At 54.3% G+C, this 16875-nt stretch overlaps 1 protein-coding gene across 6 annotated transcripts; it reads right to left on the bottom strand.

Moving 5' to 3' along the window:
* Positions 1 to 3731: 3731 nt before the first annotated feature.
* On the bottom strand, positions 3732 to 14762 carry CDK16 (cyclin dependent kinase 16). Of its 6 annotated transcripts, XM_064573993.1 has the most exons (17): positions 13950 to 14349; positions 10693 to 10772; positions 9287 to 9494; positions 8539 to 8672; positions 8313 to 8438; positions 8160 to 8216; positions 7948 to 8062; positions 7162 to 7256; positions 7007 to 7069; positions 6631 to 6754; positions 6313 to 6433; positions 6107 to 6204; positions 5921 to 6026; positions 5793 to 5856; positions 5523 to 5613; positions 4076 to 4153; positions 3732 to 4015 (listed from the first exon to the last, which is right to left on the bottom strand). In XM_064573993.1, exons 2-17 carry the CDS (start codon positions 10696 to 10698, stop codon positions 3753 to 3755), a joined length of 1749 nt encoding a protein of 582 aa, XP_064430063.1. In that variant the 5' UTR covers positions 10699 to 10772; positions 13950 to 14349; the 3' UTR covers positions 3732 to 3752. The 6 variants fall into 6 exon arrangements, with proteins under 6 accessions (XP_064430063.1, XP_064430062.1, XP_064430065.1 ...); XM_064573992.1 differs by lacking the exons at positions 10693 to 10772; positions 13950 to 14349 and adding an exon at positions 14391 to 14762; XM_064573995.1 differs by lacking the exons at positions 10693 to 10772; positions 13950 to 14349 and adding an exon at positions 14391 to 14760 and having other exon boundaries at positions 5793 to 5835.
* Positions 14763 to 16875: the final 2113 nt, after the last annotated feature.

Below are 16875 nucleotides of genomic sequence, written 5' to 3'. Positions count from 1 at the left end.
CGGACGCGCGGAGGGGCTAGGCGGGCATCGGACTCTGGGCGGTGATCTCTGCGGCCAGTGGGCGGGGTAAAACCTCCAGATGGGCACTAAGAAAGACAAAGGTGCCTTGTAGGATTTTAACGCCATGTTGCGTCTGGGCAAAAGGTTGTGTGGAAAGGTGGAGGCGGAGGTCCCCGATATGGACGAGGACGTTTTGGGGAATGCTCAGGGACACAAAGGTTCCGGGCTTTCTCGGTCCCGTGCTCTGCTGGGGAACCGCGGCCCCTGCCCTGAGAGTTTTTGTTAGCCTGACCAGAATGCCCTACCTTCATTGCACTGCTCTTCTCGTCCATCAAAACCTGGTACAAAAAAGGTCACCACCCAGGCCTGCGGGCCGCTTCCCTGCCTGAACTAGATTTATTTTCTTGGCAAACGTGTTGAAGGCAAGTCAGCCTCAGGCCCAGTATATTTGTTGGCGTTATAGCAATGATAGCTAATAATTGGCCCTGTTTAAGTGCTTTATTGCACGTAAATAGTAGCCTTAGGCAGTAGATAAATATCATGGTCACCTATGGACTTCAGTGGGGCAAGCTGAGGACCAGAAATGTTCATTCATTTTGTCCAGGCTGGTAAATGGCTGAGCTGTGGTTCGAACTCAGAGCTGTGACGTTAAGCACCAGGCCATAGATTCTCAGTCTGTGGTTCGAGTCTTCCTACTAGTTCAGGAGACCTTCTCAGGAGCGTTTCACAAAGTCAGAACTATTTTCACAATACTTTTTCATTGTCATTCTCTCTTGCGTGTGTGTGGAATATTCCAAGGCTACATAAGCAAAAGCTCTTTAGACGTTCTCAATTTTTAAGACTATAAGGGGACTGTGACCAAAGTTTAGAACCATTGCACCAGGCCAGGGGTTCTCAACCTAGGCGCTATTGACATTTCTGTTATGGGAAGCATTGTAGCATATTTAGCTGCATCCCTGCCCTTTACCCACTGAATAGCAAGTTATCATGCCCTCATTGTCTCATTCCCAGAAGTGTCTCTAGACATTGCCAGTGTTCACTGCGGGTGATCACTGGTTGAGAACCACTGCACTAGGCTCTGCCATCCTTATCTCCTGGGGCTTCCAGCCCTACCTCTTGTTGATAACTTGAATATTTCAGTCTCTGGCTCCCTGTATCTACCTGCCTGTTGGCTGCCCCCTAAGACAGGCTGATGATTGTGGCTCTGGTTCAGTGACTTCCTTACCACCCATCCCCACAAGCAAGACCACAGCTTGCCTTCCCACACCTCTACGCTGGTGCACACAGCTCCCTGGGCCTGGAGGGTCCAGAATACCCTCTCCCTGCACATTTTCAAACCCCACCCATCCACCAGACATCATAATTTACCTCTATTTTCAGTTAACCTCTTTAGAGCAGGGATTGTGTCTTTATTGCTGTTGATTCCAGCCCCTAGCCCAGACCTGGCACAGCTGAGGGGTTACAACTCGGTTGTGTAAACCCTGAGGGAGAAGAGAACAGCCCTTTCACCCCAGGGTCTCTATAATGGCACTGAGCTGGGTCTGGCACATGGGAAGTAGCTGCTCTTCAAGCCCAGCTGAATCTTGTCAGATTCTTGTAATTGTCTCTCCTCATGGCCCCTCTGCAGACTCCCCCTCCCCATTTACTGGGTAGCCTGTCCTTCCTACACTTCAACAAGAGGCCTCCCCTCCCCAGGCCTAGACTGTTTGGTTTCCTCACCTTCCAAAGGCCCACCACTTCCCAGAGCAGTTATGTGAATTCTAGTCCTTTGAAGTCTGGCCTAGCTAATCCTGCCTCCCTTTGCAAGGTCCTCATTTTCCCAGCCTCCCTTGCTGCCAGAGGTGGCCATATCATCTTACTCTAGCCACGGAATGGCACTGGAAGTCTGTTGAGGAGCTTGTGGACGGTTCAGCCCTGTTACAAGGAAGTAAGACAGGAAGGATGTCCTGTTTGTTGTTTGCTTCCCCATCTCTGGGAACATGGCAGCCGTCATTCAACCATAAGGCTGCAGGCTGAGAGATCACCAAAATGCTTACAGGGGCACAGTGGAATGGTTAGAGGTCCTTGGGCCACCACCATTGGATTTCAGTAACCAGCCTTAGTTAGGCTTATTACCTGCAGTAGCCACTGCATCCTTCTCAGGGTTATCTCACGCATGCCCAGGGTTTCTGTTACTTCCTGGACACCAATAATCCAAACTTCTAGTTCCATCCATCGATGGCCCCACTCCTGAATTTGACCCATTAAAGGATTCCCCTACCTCTCAGTGGTCCAAAATTTAGCCTCTCTCATACTTCCTCTCCAACTGGCCTGCCTCATGGTGTCCAGTTCTGACATGTGGTCATACTGGGCCTCTCCTCCCTACCTCCTGGTTTTATTGGGCCTTCCCAAGTGTCTTGCAAACAAACAGCCCCTCTACAAACACCAGGCCCCACCATCTGGCTTCCTCATACTCTTGGGTGAATCTCTTCTCTCTGCTTGATTCTTAGTTCATCCTCTATTCAGCCTGCCCTACCTGCCTCAACTCAATGTTCCACTGTTGCGTGTGCAACCCCTCAGATGCCTTTCATAGTCATGCCATGTCCCTGGCCCATCTCAGTGCTCTCCTAGATGATGGGGACCAGTTATGAATTCTCCAAGGTCCCAGAACTCACCTTGGATTGAGCCCACCCCCACCCCTGCAGGGACTTGCAATCAGGTTTTTCACTTTAGACTTTTTAATATTTCATACAGCGATTATGGTGCATTCAGGAACCCAACCCCCCAAACCCCACTAGGAGGGCCCCCACCCCAGCCCTCCCACCCCATTTAAGGGCCCCAGGTTTAGAGTGGAGGACGGGGAGGTAACCACCCATCTGGGACTGACCCCAGAGACTGTCCCTGCCCTGCCTCACCCTCTCCAGGGGTTCAGGGATAACACCTGGGCACAGACCCCCAGGCATCCCTCTGCCCCTGCTTGTGCGCATATACACACTATGGCTCCTTGAAGAGTTGGTCAGTTCCTGGCAGGGCCCTACGCAACAGCACCGAGTGGGACAGGGGCAGGAGGGTTGGGCTAAGGAGACCCTGAGAAGGAAGGAGGCCCCAGCTATGGGACTGCAGGGGGGAAAGAGTGGGGGGCCCCCCACCTCGTCCACCTCCCAGAGAGTCTCCGGTAGTCCCCAGGTCCCCCTGTGGCCGGGGATGGCAGGCGGGGGGTGGGTAGGAAGGCGAATGGTCGAGACATGCTTTCCCTTAGCCGACCCCAGGGTCTGGTGATGGTCAGGGTTCCAAATAGGGGCTGTGTCCCTGCCTTGGAAAGGCTGGGAGCGGGGCTTCATTGCACAAAATACTGTGGGAGGGCCACACGCAGGGGGTGGGGCCCAGCCAGTCTGTATACAGAGATATTGCATTTAAAAAATGAAAACCTCATTTAAAATAATTAAAAAAACAACAATGAAATGAAACAAACAAAAAAAAAGGCCCACACAACATGAGGCAGGTGGGGCAGGCAGGAAAGCAGGCAGGGGAAGCCTCAGACCCAAGGCATTGCCACATCTTGTCTGAGTTGAGATCCCCAGCCTGGGCTAGCTCCGGACCCCTGGCTGGCCGTGGGGTAGTGGTCCTGGGGGAGGATATGATGGGGAGGGGGGATAGGCCTGGCCTCAGTGTGGGAGGCTGGCACGGCCATGCTGTCCACCGGCAACTACCGAGACAGAGAGAGACAGACAGACAAGACAGACAAACCAGGCGAAGGAGCGATGAGAGCTTTGTTAGCACCCAGCAGACAGGCCAATGGGTGGGCTGACAGGCCAATGGTCAGGTGTTCGGACAGGCAGCGGGGGACATGTGGGCAGGCGAGCATGAGTCAGGCAGGTAGCAGACAGCAAGCGAGGAGGATGCAGTTGCGGGCTGCCCTGTGAGGGGAGTAGCATCCCTCCAGCTGCTGACTGCTGGGGCCTCGGTCTGTGGCTTAGAACTCGGTGTCCACCACGCGGAAAGCTGGCCTGCCTGCAGGGGAAAGCAGAACAGATGGCTGTTGGTGGGTAAGCAGGTAGGTGTCTGGGGCAGGGAAGAGGGCGAGGGCCACACCTACCTGAGTCAGGCATTGACGAAGACCGAAGGCTGGCCTCCTTTTGTAGCTGGATCTCCTTTAGTGCAAATATGGAAGTAGCTGTGGATGGAAGAGAGACAGTGGGAAATGACCCACAGGGCCATCCAGGATCACCTCCCACATGGCACCATTGGGGGAATTATAAAAAGTTGCCTTTTGAGAGGCTTGACTTCCACCTATCAAGTAATCCTTACACACAAACCAGCTACAACTAGGGAATACGGACTATTACACGACACCAAGAAATCAGGAATTTTGTCACGCATGATAACGGTATTGCAACTACCATCTGTTGAGTCTAGGTGATGAATGGTGTTTGGGATTTGATTTAGTTTAATCCAGTGGGGAGAAACAGGAAGTGAGCCAATTTTTTTAAGGTATGATAATGACATTGTTATTAAAAAATATTTTATTTTTTTTTAAAGATTTTATTTATTTGACAGAGACACACAGCGAGAGAGGGAACACAAGCAGAGGGAGTGGGAGAGGGAGAAGCAGGCTCCCCACGGAGCAGGGAGCCCGATGCAGGGCTCGATCCCAGGACTCTGGGATCATGACCTGAGCCGAAGGCAGACGCTTAACGACTGAGCCACCCATGCGCCCCTAAAAAATATTTTAGAGACACATGCTGAAATTTATAGATGAATGGTATCTCTGGGAGCTGATTCAAAATAACCAGAGGGAGGGGCGCCTGGGTGGCTCAGTCGTTAAGTGTCTGCCTTCGGCCCAGGTCATGATCCCAGGATCCTGGGATGGAAGCCCACATTGGGCTCCTTGCTCCGCGGGGAGCCTGCTTCTCCCTCTCCCACTCCTCCTGCTTGTGTTCCCTCTCTCACTATGTATCTCTCTGTCAAATAAATAAAATCTTGTTATTTTATGTTAAGCAGACACTTAACAGACTGAGTCACCCAGGCGTCCCTCACATCCTAGTTTTTGACCTGTATGCCAGTTACACAGGTGTGTTTAGTTTGTGAAAATTCATTGTGTTGATGCGCCTCGGTGGCTCAGATGGTTAAGCGTCTGCCTTCAGCTCAGGTCATGATCCCAGGGTCCTGGGATCGGGCCCCACGTCCGGCTCCTGGCTCAGTGAGCCTGCTTCTCCCCCTGCTCATGCTCTATCTCTGTGTCTCAGATGAATAAATAAAATTTAAAAAAAAATTCATTGTGCTGTATACTTACGATCTGTGCGTTTCCTATATATTTTATGAGAAAATGTTTACTAAAAAAAGGGAAAACGATGTTGCATCTATTTTTATGTATGTTTGAAAATTCCCATGAAAGGTAAAAAGGAGCCAAAAAGCAAATAATTTTTTTAATAAACACACCACATGTCTCAACAAGGGTGTGGCCCCTTAGAGGTGACAAGCCAGAGCCCTGCACAACCTGCCCAGTGTCCTGTTCCCCACAGCCCCCCACCAACTTCACTCACTGTCAGGAAGTTTGTGGATCCGCTCCCCAAGACTGAGGAAGAATGGATGTTTCATGGCGTCCTCTGCGGAGATCCGATTGCGACCTTCAAACTGAGTGGGGGACAGGTCGGGGGAGGGCAGGGGCGGCGGCGGCGGGGGTGGTGTATTGAACACCTTCAACAAGTAGGCCTCTCTTCCTCCCCACCCCAGACCATAGCCCTGGAGCCCATCCATTTCCCCACACCTAGAATCCCCTAACCCCCAAGGCTGGCCCAGGAAGGTGGACTCACTTGCAGCAGCTTGTTGAGGAGATCAGCCCCATCGCTGTCAAGTCTACAGCAAGGACAAGGGGACCTGCTTTAAATTGAGTTTGGGCACTCTGGCCCCTAATACCCACCCACCTACCCACCAGTCTCACCGGGGTGCGTGGCTCAAAAGGGCCTCGGCTCGATACTTGGGGTAGTTGTATGTCTTGAACTCTTCGTTGGACAGAATGCCTGGCCACGTCTCCTCAGTTGGGGTTCCTGGCGGGGAAGAATTACCCTAAGCATCCACAGGGCATCTCTAAATGTCCCCATGGTTCCCAGGGCTCACTCCTCCTCACCCAAGATGCGGAAGATGAAGTGCAGCTGTTCCTCCACTGTGGAGCCTGGGAAGAGGGGCCGGCCCGTGGCCATCTCGTAGAAGATGCAGCCCACACCCCTAGGCAGGGAGAGCACAGCGAACAGGGAGGCAGTTGGCTGGTTGGCCACTGTGACCGAGCCACCCCCTTCACCACATGGCCCCTGCCGTACTTCCACCTGTCCTCACCACATGTCAATCTGGGTCGAGTAGTCCGTGGACCCAAGCAGAATGTCGGGGGGTCGGTACCACAGTGTCACCACCTCGTTGGAGTAGGTCTTCGTTGGGATTGACTTAGCTCGGGCCAGGCCTGGTAGGTTGAGAGAAGGGGCAGCTGGAATTGAGGAGGCCCCAGGCAGTCGGGGGGGCGGTACAGTTGGGACTGAGAGCATCTTAAGCCAAGCCTGGAGAAGCTGAAGGGGACGGAGATTAGGTGGTCATGAGGAACGGGAAGTGTAGGAGGGTAAGGCTGGGGCATCACTGAGAAGAAGGGGGAGGCCAGGGTACCAAAGTCTGCCAGCTTCAGCTCTCCTCTCTCGTTGATGAGCAGGTTTTGGGGCTTGAGGTCTCGGTGTAGCACCTTCTGCCGGTGGCAGTAGGCCAGGCCACGGAGCAGCTGGAACAGGAACAGCTAGGGACCCAGAAGGGCAGGGGGAGGTCAAAGGGTATCCAGCAGCCTGACCCCCAGCGGACACTGCTCCCCACCCCCAAACACAGACACTGAGCCCAGAGCCTTAGCTCACGAAAGCGGACAGGGTCCCAATGCCCTCCAAGGGCTCCCAGCAAAAAAGCCAAACGGGAAAAGTCTGTTTCTGGGAGATGTGTGGGGTGGAGTGGGCGAGTGGGGGCCCCCGGGTGCCCCTGCTTCCTGCCCCACACCCACTTTCACGTTGTGCATGTTGATAACGTTCCCACAGTCATCCAGGTACTGCTTCAGGTCCTTGTCCTGAGGAGAGAATAGGAAATAGAGGAGTAAAGAGGAGATAGTGGCCATCGCCCCACCTCCCCCCTTCAGGACCCACTGCCACTCAACCTTACCAGGTACTCAAAGACAAGGGTGAGGGACTTCTCCGTGTGGATAATGTCATGTAGCGTGACGATGTTGGCATGTTTGAGGTCCTTGAGCAGGGACACTGCCGGAAGCATGGGAGTGAGATGGGGGAAAAGTCAGGACCCTACCCTCAGGATAGAGGCGAGGACGAGGACCAGACAGGGATGAGCCCGGGGTTTCTTTCTTTCCCTGTGTACTCTGGGGTGGTGGCTCACAGCCACTGGCTCTATCCCACGCAATGCCAGGAAGGTGTGTCCCTATGTTCCAGATGTGGAAACTAAGGCTCAGAGAAGAGTATGGAGCAAGAACCTGGGATTGCAGCTCCAGGTTTATGTGACACTAGATTTTCACAACCTGTTTTTGATTTCTGGAAAGGGGTTTTGTTTCAACCCTCAGTACAGAGGCCTGCAGCTTCGTGTGAAATTGAGTTTGTGCACATATATAATTTCTATGCAATTCAAATTCATTCCGTGTGATAGTCTGCCTAGAAATCGTCGTGTCAAGGAAACTGGTGAGCACTTTCATGGGTTCTCTCAGAACCAAAGCAAGCACCCTGCTTTCTAATTCCTTGGTCTCTCCTCCAAACAGGAACAGATTCCTGGTTACCTTGATTATCATCTAGAGGTTTGCACAATGGTCACTTTCTTATGAAGCTCAGAGTGTCAGAAGGAAAGTCTCAAAACCCCCAGTCTCTCTTCTCACTATGGGCCATGTACGTATGTACCATGGGGAGAGGCCGCGAAGCCTGGGACAGCCTTCCTGGGTGTTTATACCTTCCCGGATGGCGGTGCAGGGTGCCCCCTCTTCGTGTTCCAGTCTGATCTCCTTGAGTGCCACAAGGTTGTCCGTGAGCTTGCTTTTGCCTTTGTAGACGGTGGCATAGGTACCCTGGAGTGTGAGGAAGAGTGAGAGGAAAGGAGCTGGAGGCTGCACGAAGTTCTCATGGACTCCCATCCCCACCATAGGCCTCATGATTGTCTCTCACCTCACCCAGCTTGTCCAGCTTGATGTAGGTCTCCAGTTTCCCAAAGCCAATCTCAGACTGTGGGGTAAAGGGGCAGATTGAAGCAGACTCCTGGGAGGGGACTGGGGAGGAGAGAAGTGGGGGGAGGAGAGAACAGAAACAGAAGACGCTCACCAGGCTGACACGGCGGAGGCGGCGGCTGAGGGGCTTGTCGAAGATGGGGCTATTGAGGGTCAGCTTCTCAAGGTAGCCCTCAGGCAGCCGGATGTCGGCTGGTAGTGACAGGCGCTTGTTGATGTCCTAGCGGGCAAGATAGGTGGGAAACAGGACCATGAGCTCCACCTCCCTGGGTTTAACCCTCTTTTCTAGCCCCACCACCAGCCAGACAGGGGTTAAGCACCTCAGTGGAGATCTTGCGTGGGGGATGGTTGCGCATGCGCACCCTCACTGGCGACTGCACCTCATCCGAGGACGTGGCTGAAGCCTGGTCACTTTCCCCATCAGACCCCATCTTCAAGTCCTCATGTACAATCTCTGGTGGTGAGGACGGGGGAGGAGGGGAGGAGGGCAGACCAGTTGAGGTCTGGAGCCCCAGGAACCCCCTCCCCAGCATAACACATTCCTTCATCACACACGTCCATACAAGCAAGCCCCCAGAGCAGCCTGGAGTCCCTCAGAGAGAGGGTGGCAAGGCCCAAGGAGGTTCAGACAAGTCGGGACGGGTTGAATAGGGGTGGAGGGGCAATAGTCACCTAGTGGAGCACCCCATTCCAGGGGTGAGCTGAGACTGGTGCTGGCCCAGGGCCAGGAGGCACACAGCGGCAGAGTAGCCAAAGGCCCTGGGAAGGCGGGCCCAGGGCAGGCAGGCACCCGTAGGCCTGAGGGGGCCATAGCAGAGTGCAGGAGAAGGGCAAAGGAAGGTTGGGGCAGCTATAGCAGGCAGGGCACTCTTCCTCCCCCGAGGCCCGGGCACAAAGCCAAGGAAAGGGACACAGATGGACAGATAGAGAGAAGGTGTTGAGAGGATGGCAGGGAAGGGGGAGAAAATGGAGAAAGGAAAACGGAAATAAAACAAGTCTAAAGGGAGCTCGGCTGGGAGGCAGCACCTTGGGGACCAGTCTTGGGGCAGGAGTGGTCAGTGGACCTACCTGGTGCAGAGCTGAGGGGGCCCCGTCCAGAGCGAGGTTCCCCAGGAGCGGCACGAGTGGGTACCTCTCCAAGGTCACTGCCACCGCCACCCCCACTCTCATCCAGGCCTATCTGCTCAGGGGCACCATTGGTCTTGTCCACACCTCGGCCCCCTCGGAGTGTCATTGACAGCTGCCGCTTGATCTTCTTCATCCGATCCATGGCGACCTGAGCAGGGGGGAATAAATGGGAATGGGTCCCACGTTAGCACTTGCCTGACCACCACGGGCCCCCTAAAGCCCAAGACAACTTAGTGAGGTACACTGACATGAACTTGTGTCAGTGCCCACCCAACCACTGTGGAGGCCTGAACCATTCGGGATTCCCGGAAACCTGGCATAGATGGGGACCCTTGTCAGTGCCTGCCCACCTCTAGCCAGCCCCGGGGGACCCTGCTCCTAAGTAGCGCACCTGGGTGTTGAGGCCTGGGTGGCTGGCCGAGGGCAAGGGCCCAACTGGTGGACTGTTGGCCTCTGTGGGGGCAGCCTCACTGTGGGAACAAAGGCCTCCACAGCAGGTATTCTCAGGTGCAGCAGTGGTGATGGGCCCAGCTGTGGGTGGGGCGAGCGGCTCGCCCAGGACCAAGAGGCCACCAATACGGCCCTGGGCTCGCCCATAGAATGGCATATTCCGCCGGCACCAGCCCCACATCACCCCCAACTGCCAAGGCAGAATGCTCCCCACAACCACAAGGACCCGCCTGCCTTCCCCAGCAACCATTGTCACGGTGATTAAGTGGACTACCCCACTGGTCTACTCAAGTGAGGGGTGTACAGAGAGGGGAGTCCTACCCAGACCCAACCACTGGGTAGGTTCCAGGGGGTGGGGGGGATCTCAATAGACACCAGCTGTCCTGAGGGTCGCTGGAAAGTTTCAATCAGGCTGGGACCCTATGGGTCCCACTCAGATTTTTATAAGCCAGGCCTAGCCTCATTTCTCCTCTACTTGAGAGTGCACATCTCCCTTACCACCCCAAATAAATGTCCCAGTCCTCAAGGGTGGCCCACAAGGTCTCACCCTATTCACCCCTATTATCTCTCTGGCCTCACCTCCCCCTCAACCATTGCTAGTTGTTTTGCAACCACACCCAGCAGTCCCACCTTAGGGCCTTTGCACTGGCAGTTCCTGGTACGTGAAATACCCTTCCCCCAGATTTCAAAATAGCTCACTCCCTCACCCCCTTCGGACCCTTGCTCAAATACCACCTTTTTCATGGAGAATCCTCCACAAATAAACCTATTTAAAATCTCAACCACACTGAACTCCCCCTCACTTTGCCAAATTATCCCCCCAGCACTTATCACCTCCTCAGAAATGATACCATCTACTTATTGGTTTCTATATTCTTAACTGTCTGTCTCCTCACCGCCATAACTAGAAGATCAGCTCCGCCAGGGTAGATTTCTGTTTAGGTCACGGCTATATCCTGAGGACCTGGAACAGTGACTGACACAGAGTAGACGCTCAAAAAGTGCTTACGGCAGAAATTAATGAATCAGGGGGCTGAGGGCCTAAGACCAATCTCTACCAGGATGGGCAGGGTAAGTTTGCTACCCGTGAACAACTCCAGAAAACGTGGCCCAGGGACACTAACGTCGGCAGGAAGATGACCTAGATGGGGCTGCTGGAGGGAACAGGGCCACCAAAAGGCTTAGGCTGGCCTTCTTCTGCTTCCTCCTGGGCTCCAGGCCAGCAAGGAGGGGGAAAGACCTGGCCTAGGAACCATCTGGACTCACAGCAGGGCCCAAGATGGCCCTGGGCCCAAGGGAAGTGGAGCTAGATAGGAGGTGGGAGGATGAGGCTGGGGCTGGATTCGAGGAGAGAAGTGGGTCATCTGTTACCTTGACATCAGGTGCTTACCCCACTGGTCCCTACACCCTGCTTCCACTTGCCTGGCCTCACCACCCCCAGGAGGAGCAGAGGGGCCAGACTAGCGGAAAGACCCCAGTAAAGAGGATGAGGTCCATTCAGAGAACCTAGGATAACAAAAAAAATCCTGACCCAGTAGGCCGTACACTGGACCTGAAGCTGAAGAAGGAGAAGCATGGCCAGCCCCAAAGGCAGTCTTGCATCCATGGTACGAATACCCAGCCGGCTTTGCCTGTTGTGGCAGGGAATGGGGCATCTGGGGGGACAGTAAGTAGGGCCGGATGGAAGATGAGGAGGGAGCCAGAGGAGCCAGGGTCCATGACCTCTAACTGGAAACTCCAAGGGCTGGACATGTTCCAGAGTTCAGTTTTTTTGGGATTTTAGGAAGACAGGATACAAAATCTGTATATCACGCAACATTCCCAGCAGGGGTGCCCTGGGCAGACCTTTGTGAACAGAGACACTTGAACATTAATATACAGTAAAACTTTTAAATATTATTATTTCCATTTTCTGAGCTTTTTAGATTTCAGAATAGTGAAGGAAGGAGCAAGAAACTGGATACACAACTCCACTCAAAAAAAGGGCATTTGTCCTTCCTGACCCCCGAGGACATACACCCTTCCTCAAAATACTCTCACACCCAAGGGCACTCATCACCTCACACCACACTGTCCACTGAGAACACAGTCATCACACTCTAGTCAACATAGTCACCACACAACTCCCACCAAGAACACACCATCCTCATCCTTTCCAGTCCCCCTAAGCACACACTGGCCCCTCAAGAAGGCCTCTCTGCATTTTAACTATCAGCACCTGCAATTTCCCCATTTATTTCTAACTCCCATCAGCATAGGATGCCCCAACAGAGCAGAGAACTCTGTTTGCATAGGCTCAGGCCCCTCTAAGTTAACGCTCACCGCCCAAGGCTCCCCGCCACATTCTTGGGCGCCTCCTAGGCCCAGCTGCCTGTTAGCTTCTCCAAAGCACTCACCCCCATTAACACACTGTTCCCCGTGCATAATTCTGACCCCTATTAACATGCACTTGGGACCCTCTACAGCTGACCCAAATTAGCACTCACTGGACCTTCACACTGCCCTGAATCTCATTAACACAAAGTGAAACTTGCCAATCCCTGACCTGTTTTTGCCCACACTCAGACCCCTCGACAGCTATAACCATCATTAAACCCATATTCTGGTCCTCTCACTACCCTGTCCCCACCACCTCCCATCAGCACAAGCTGGACCTTCACTTCACCCTGACCTCTATTAGCACACACTGGGCCTCTCCACAGTGCCTCCCCATTAGCTCACCCTGAACCCTTACTCAGCCCCATTCCCCAGGGACACACAAACACAGTGTTCTATAATGGCCTGACCCTCATTAGCGCACATAGGTCTTCATTCAGCCTGGAGCTCCATTAGCACACACTTCAGCCCTGCATGGTTCTAAATCCACTTTATCACACCTAGACCTTCACACATTCCTGTCCTTTATTTCTCTTTGCTTCAACTCCTCCACACCTATAATGCCTGTTGGTTCATATCTGAATCCCTTCACAACCCCAATCCTCCTTACTGCACCCCCTGGAACTTCAATACACCCCGGTCCCCCAGGGACACAAGCACACACTGTCTTCACAATGTTCTGACGCTCACTAGCATTTTCCAGACCCCATACTGCTCTGACTCTTCCCCCAATGGCACACACTTAAGCACCTCCAAGGCTCTAAACCCATATCAACGGTCACTAAAATTTCACATATAACTGTCCCTGATCGTATCCTGGAGTCTCACATCCCCTGTCCTCATGGACATGGACACACACACACACACACTGACCTCACACCATCTTGATCCTTAATATACTGAATCTCTTACAGTGCTAAGACATTTCCCTCACCACTGTGCCCTCCCACCGCACATATATTCATAACTTCTGGTACCCAGTAGCACAGGCTCAGGTCTTCCACCACTCTGTCCCCATTAGCATATCCTGGGCCTCACACTACCCAGACTTTTATTAACACACGCACGTACCCTCTACAGCTATGACCCCCATTAGCACACACTCAACATTCGAGTTCTTCCACTACCCTGACCTCCATGAGCACTCTCCAGACCCCCGCACGCTGCAGTCCCTCATGGGCAAATACACAGTATTAACACCATCCTGACGCTCATTACCACACACACAGGGCTTCAGAGCCCTGATCCTATTAGCATACCTTCTGCTATCTCTACCACCTTATCCCCCATTAACACACACGGGGTCTCTCCACACCTTTAACCCCGTTTGCATACCTCAGCATTCCTCTGACATGCTCTCCCCTATCACACACCGTCGGGGCCCTTCACTGCCCCCCCCCCATTAGCACACGCTGGGCCTCAAGCCCTACACAGCGGTAAGACTTATTATCACATGCTCCGACCCCTCCACAGCTCAGGCCATTAGCAAACCTCGAGCCTTTCACCACCCACTTCCACATCCTCTGGTCCTTTGATCACCCTGCTTCCCATTAGCACCCACAGGACTACCCATCCCCAGTTCCCAGACCGGGCCCAGGGCGGGGCCAAGGTCAGGAAGGCCCCGAATGACCCCCGCCCCGATGCACTCTGGGAAATTCGCTGGGGGAGGGGGCACATGCCAGCGGTGCAGCCCAGACCCCTGGGCACCGCCCGGGGTCTGGGTTGGTTCTGCAAGAGGAAGGGCAGCCCCCACCCCACGTCTCGGGGACGCGCTCACCGGCGGGGGCGCGCGAGCAACCTCAGCGCCGCGGGGCCGGCGCGGCGGCGCCTGGGGCGGCGGCCCGGGGCGAGGCCGCGCGACCTCCTTCTCCTCCTGTTCGCCGCAGGCGCCCGTCCCAGTAGTCTTCGGCCATGGCTGCTGGGCCCGGGCCGCCGCCGGCTGAGGAGCAGGAGGCGGCGGCGGCGGCGGTGGTTGAGGCGGAGGCGGCGTCCCGCTCAGCCGGCCATGAGCTTGGCCGCTGCGGGCGATGCCCCCGGGCTCGCTGGCGCCCGCTCGAATCCGAGAGCTCACGGCGGCTCGCGGCTCAGAGCCGACTGCTTGCGGAGACGCGGCGGATCCCAGGGCCGAACACCCAACGGCCCAACCGCCGCGCGCGCCGCGCTCCGCGCATGCGCACGCACGCGCCGAAAAGGCTGAAGTGGGAAGGAGGGGACTTACCTCGGACTGCATGTGCCAAAAGACCCGTCCGCTGCGGGAGGGGGCGCGGCCATTGCGCGCCCACCGGGGAGTGTGGCGCCAGCCCTGGAACGGCGCCAGGGGGAAATGTAGAGGTTGCTTAGTACTCAGTTCCGATCTTGTTAGAAGTTTGCTAGCGCCGAAGTGGGCAGCAGCCAGTAACCAGCGTGCCGGTCACCACTCGGTCCCCCTACTTGGTCTCACTTGGTACATCCCCATGGTGGCGAACGGGACTTTTGCAAGGAGGAAAAAGACAGATGAGGCAGTCAGTCTGAGTCCCTTGAGGTGCCTCAGAAGGCAGGAAATTTAAAGGTTCGCGAGAAGATGACTTTTCTAGGAGAGGCGGCCTGGAGAATCATTGGCCTTTACCACCTTAGATAGGACAGAGTCTAGCCCCGCCTAGCTCCCCCCCCCCCACCTCCGCTAGCTCATTCCCACTGTGAACGTGTGCGGCCCCGCCCTTTGAGGTTGTCGCCCAGCCAATCGGGTTTGCCCCCTGGGGTGAGGCAGAGCAAGAATGAAGGGCGTGGCTGAGCTGAAGAGGCGTGATTTCACGGCCCCGTACCACGCCTCTGCCAGATTTTCATTGGCTTTCGGCGCCAGGGGCGGGCACTTCTTTTTGTTCTGAGCGCCTCTCTCACTATAGGCCGACTATTCTGCAAGATTATTGGTCAAAGAAGCGTTCAATCGTCTTTCGTCCCGCCTCTAACCCTTCCCATTCCCCCCGCCCCGCAGCAAGACTCACGGGGTGGAGCCTAGGCTGAGAAAAGAAAGGCGGACCTTTAGAGGGGAGGGTGCGTTACTGCGCATGCTTGGGACTTTAGGTCGGAAGGAGACCTCTTTGCCGCCTCACGCGAGCATTTGCGTATGCACCCTGAATTGGGTTTTCTCGCCTGCCGCCTCTCAGCTCCCTCTTGCCTGACAGGGCCCCGCCGTGGTTCTCCCCAGGTCTGCGGTTTTCTATTGTATTTATTGCGCGCCTGTTGTGTGTCAAGCACTGCCAGCACACCTAAGCCCTCACTCCTCTATGCCTGGAAAACTCTGCACAATATCAACAAGCCCAGCTCAAATGGCGGCAGCTTTTGGCAGGCCTTCTGGGACATCTTTACACTGCACCCCAGTCCAAAGCCAGCTTCCCCGCCTCTTCTGGGCTTCCTTTTATGGCAGCCTTGATCACACCGGTTAGAGTTTTCAGTAAGGTTCATACTAGGGAGGACTACCAGAGCATGATGGGAGTGGCAATACTTGACGAAGACAGAAGTCCACCGCGGGCTAGACCATCAGGTCCATCACTTCTCTGACTTCATTCTCATTTCCTACCCTTCTTCCTCTCACTCTACTCCAGACGTATTTGTTCCCTTCAAGCTGTTTCTGAATAAAGCAGGCACAATCCAGCCTCAGGGACTTTGCACTTGCTGGTCCCTTGGCCAGGAGTATTCTTCTAGATACCCACATGCTTCATCCCTTCACTTCTTCCAAGTCCTTGCTTCAATGTCACCTTCATGAAGCCTTCCCTGAATGCCCTATTTAAAAATGCCTACCTGCACCCCCATCATTTGAGACCCCCAGACCTGGCCCTACAGACCTTTTGAATGACACCGGTCAACTTCTTACAATTTACTTGTGTTTGTCTATTCTGGGTCTCACCCTAGCAGAACATAAGCCCACCCCCCACAACACACCCACAGGCCTCAAGGAAGGGATTTTTTTGTTTTGTTTTTGGATCCATTGCTGTCTCCAATGCCTAGAATAGTGCCTGGTCCATAGTAAGCCCTCAACAAATGTTATGGCAAATGTTTGATGGCAAATAGCTCTAGGTCAAGACAAGAGACAACCGTGTACACACTTTCCTTTGTGCTTGCCTGCCCGGTGCACGGGACTCAGTGAAGTGACCCAAACCCTGCCCACTGAACTCTGGTCTTCTGTCTTGTTGGTGTTACAATGGTAGCCAAACAGGACAGAAAATGGCACATGTGGGAGAACTAAGATACAACCAGGATTCCAGGGTTCCTGCCGAAGCTGTTCTTGATAAAGAAGTGTTTCGGGTATGAATGAGGTAGGAAGGTGATCCAGGAGCTGGGGTGGTGAACAAAGGGACAAAAGTGTCTGGAGAATCAAGAGCTATAACGGGGGAGATAGTGGACAAGGAGCTGGGGTAGTAGAGAAAGGGGGCAGAAGAAGTTTGTGTTCGGGGCGCCTGGGTGACTCAGTCGTTAAGCGTCTGCCTTCGGCTCAGGTCATGATCCCAGGGTCCTGGGATCGAGCCCCGCAGCACTGGGCTCCCTGCTCAGCGGGAAGCCTGCTTCTCCCTCTCCCACTCCCCCTGCTTGTGTTCCTTCTCTTGCTGTGTCTCTGTCAAATAAATAAAATCTTTAAAAAAAAAAAAAAGTTTGTGTTCAAGTCTCAGATGGTAGCAACAGTGGACAAAGGTGTGGAGTGTTTGGGGGTACCCTTGAGCAGCAATGGG

The sequence above is a fragment of the Mirounga angustirostris genome, unplaced genomic scaffold (genome assembly GCF_029215605.1).
Source record: "Mirounga angustirostris isolate CCGP_5_RB_7025 unplaced genomic scaffold, mMirAng1.0.hap1 SCAF_11, whole genome shotgun sequence".
Taxonomy (NCBI): domain Eukaryota; kingdom Metazoa; phylum Chordata; class Mammalia; order Carnivora; family Phocidae; genus Mirounga; species Mirounga angustirostris.
The sequence above is the reverse complement of the archived record's forward strand: the minus strand, read 5'-3'. Positions and strand labels throughout refer to the sequence as shown.

Bases quoted from the DNA above. Each gene is read 5' to 3' on its own strand.
- CDK16 (XM_064573992.1), bottom strand. The intron at 8,673-9,286 runs GTAGGTCCACTG...CCTCACCACCAG, and splicing joins CCCCCTCAGCTCTGCACCAG to AGATTGTACATGAGGACTTG. The intron at 8,439-8,538 runs GTGCTTAACCCC...CTTGCCCGCTAG, and splicing joins CACGCAAGATCTCCACTGAG to GACATCAACAAGCGCCTGTC.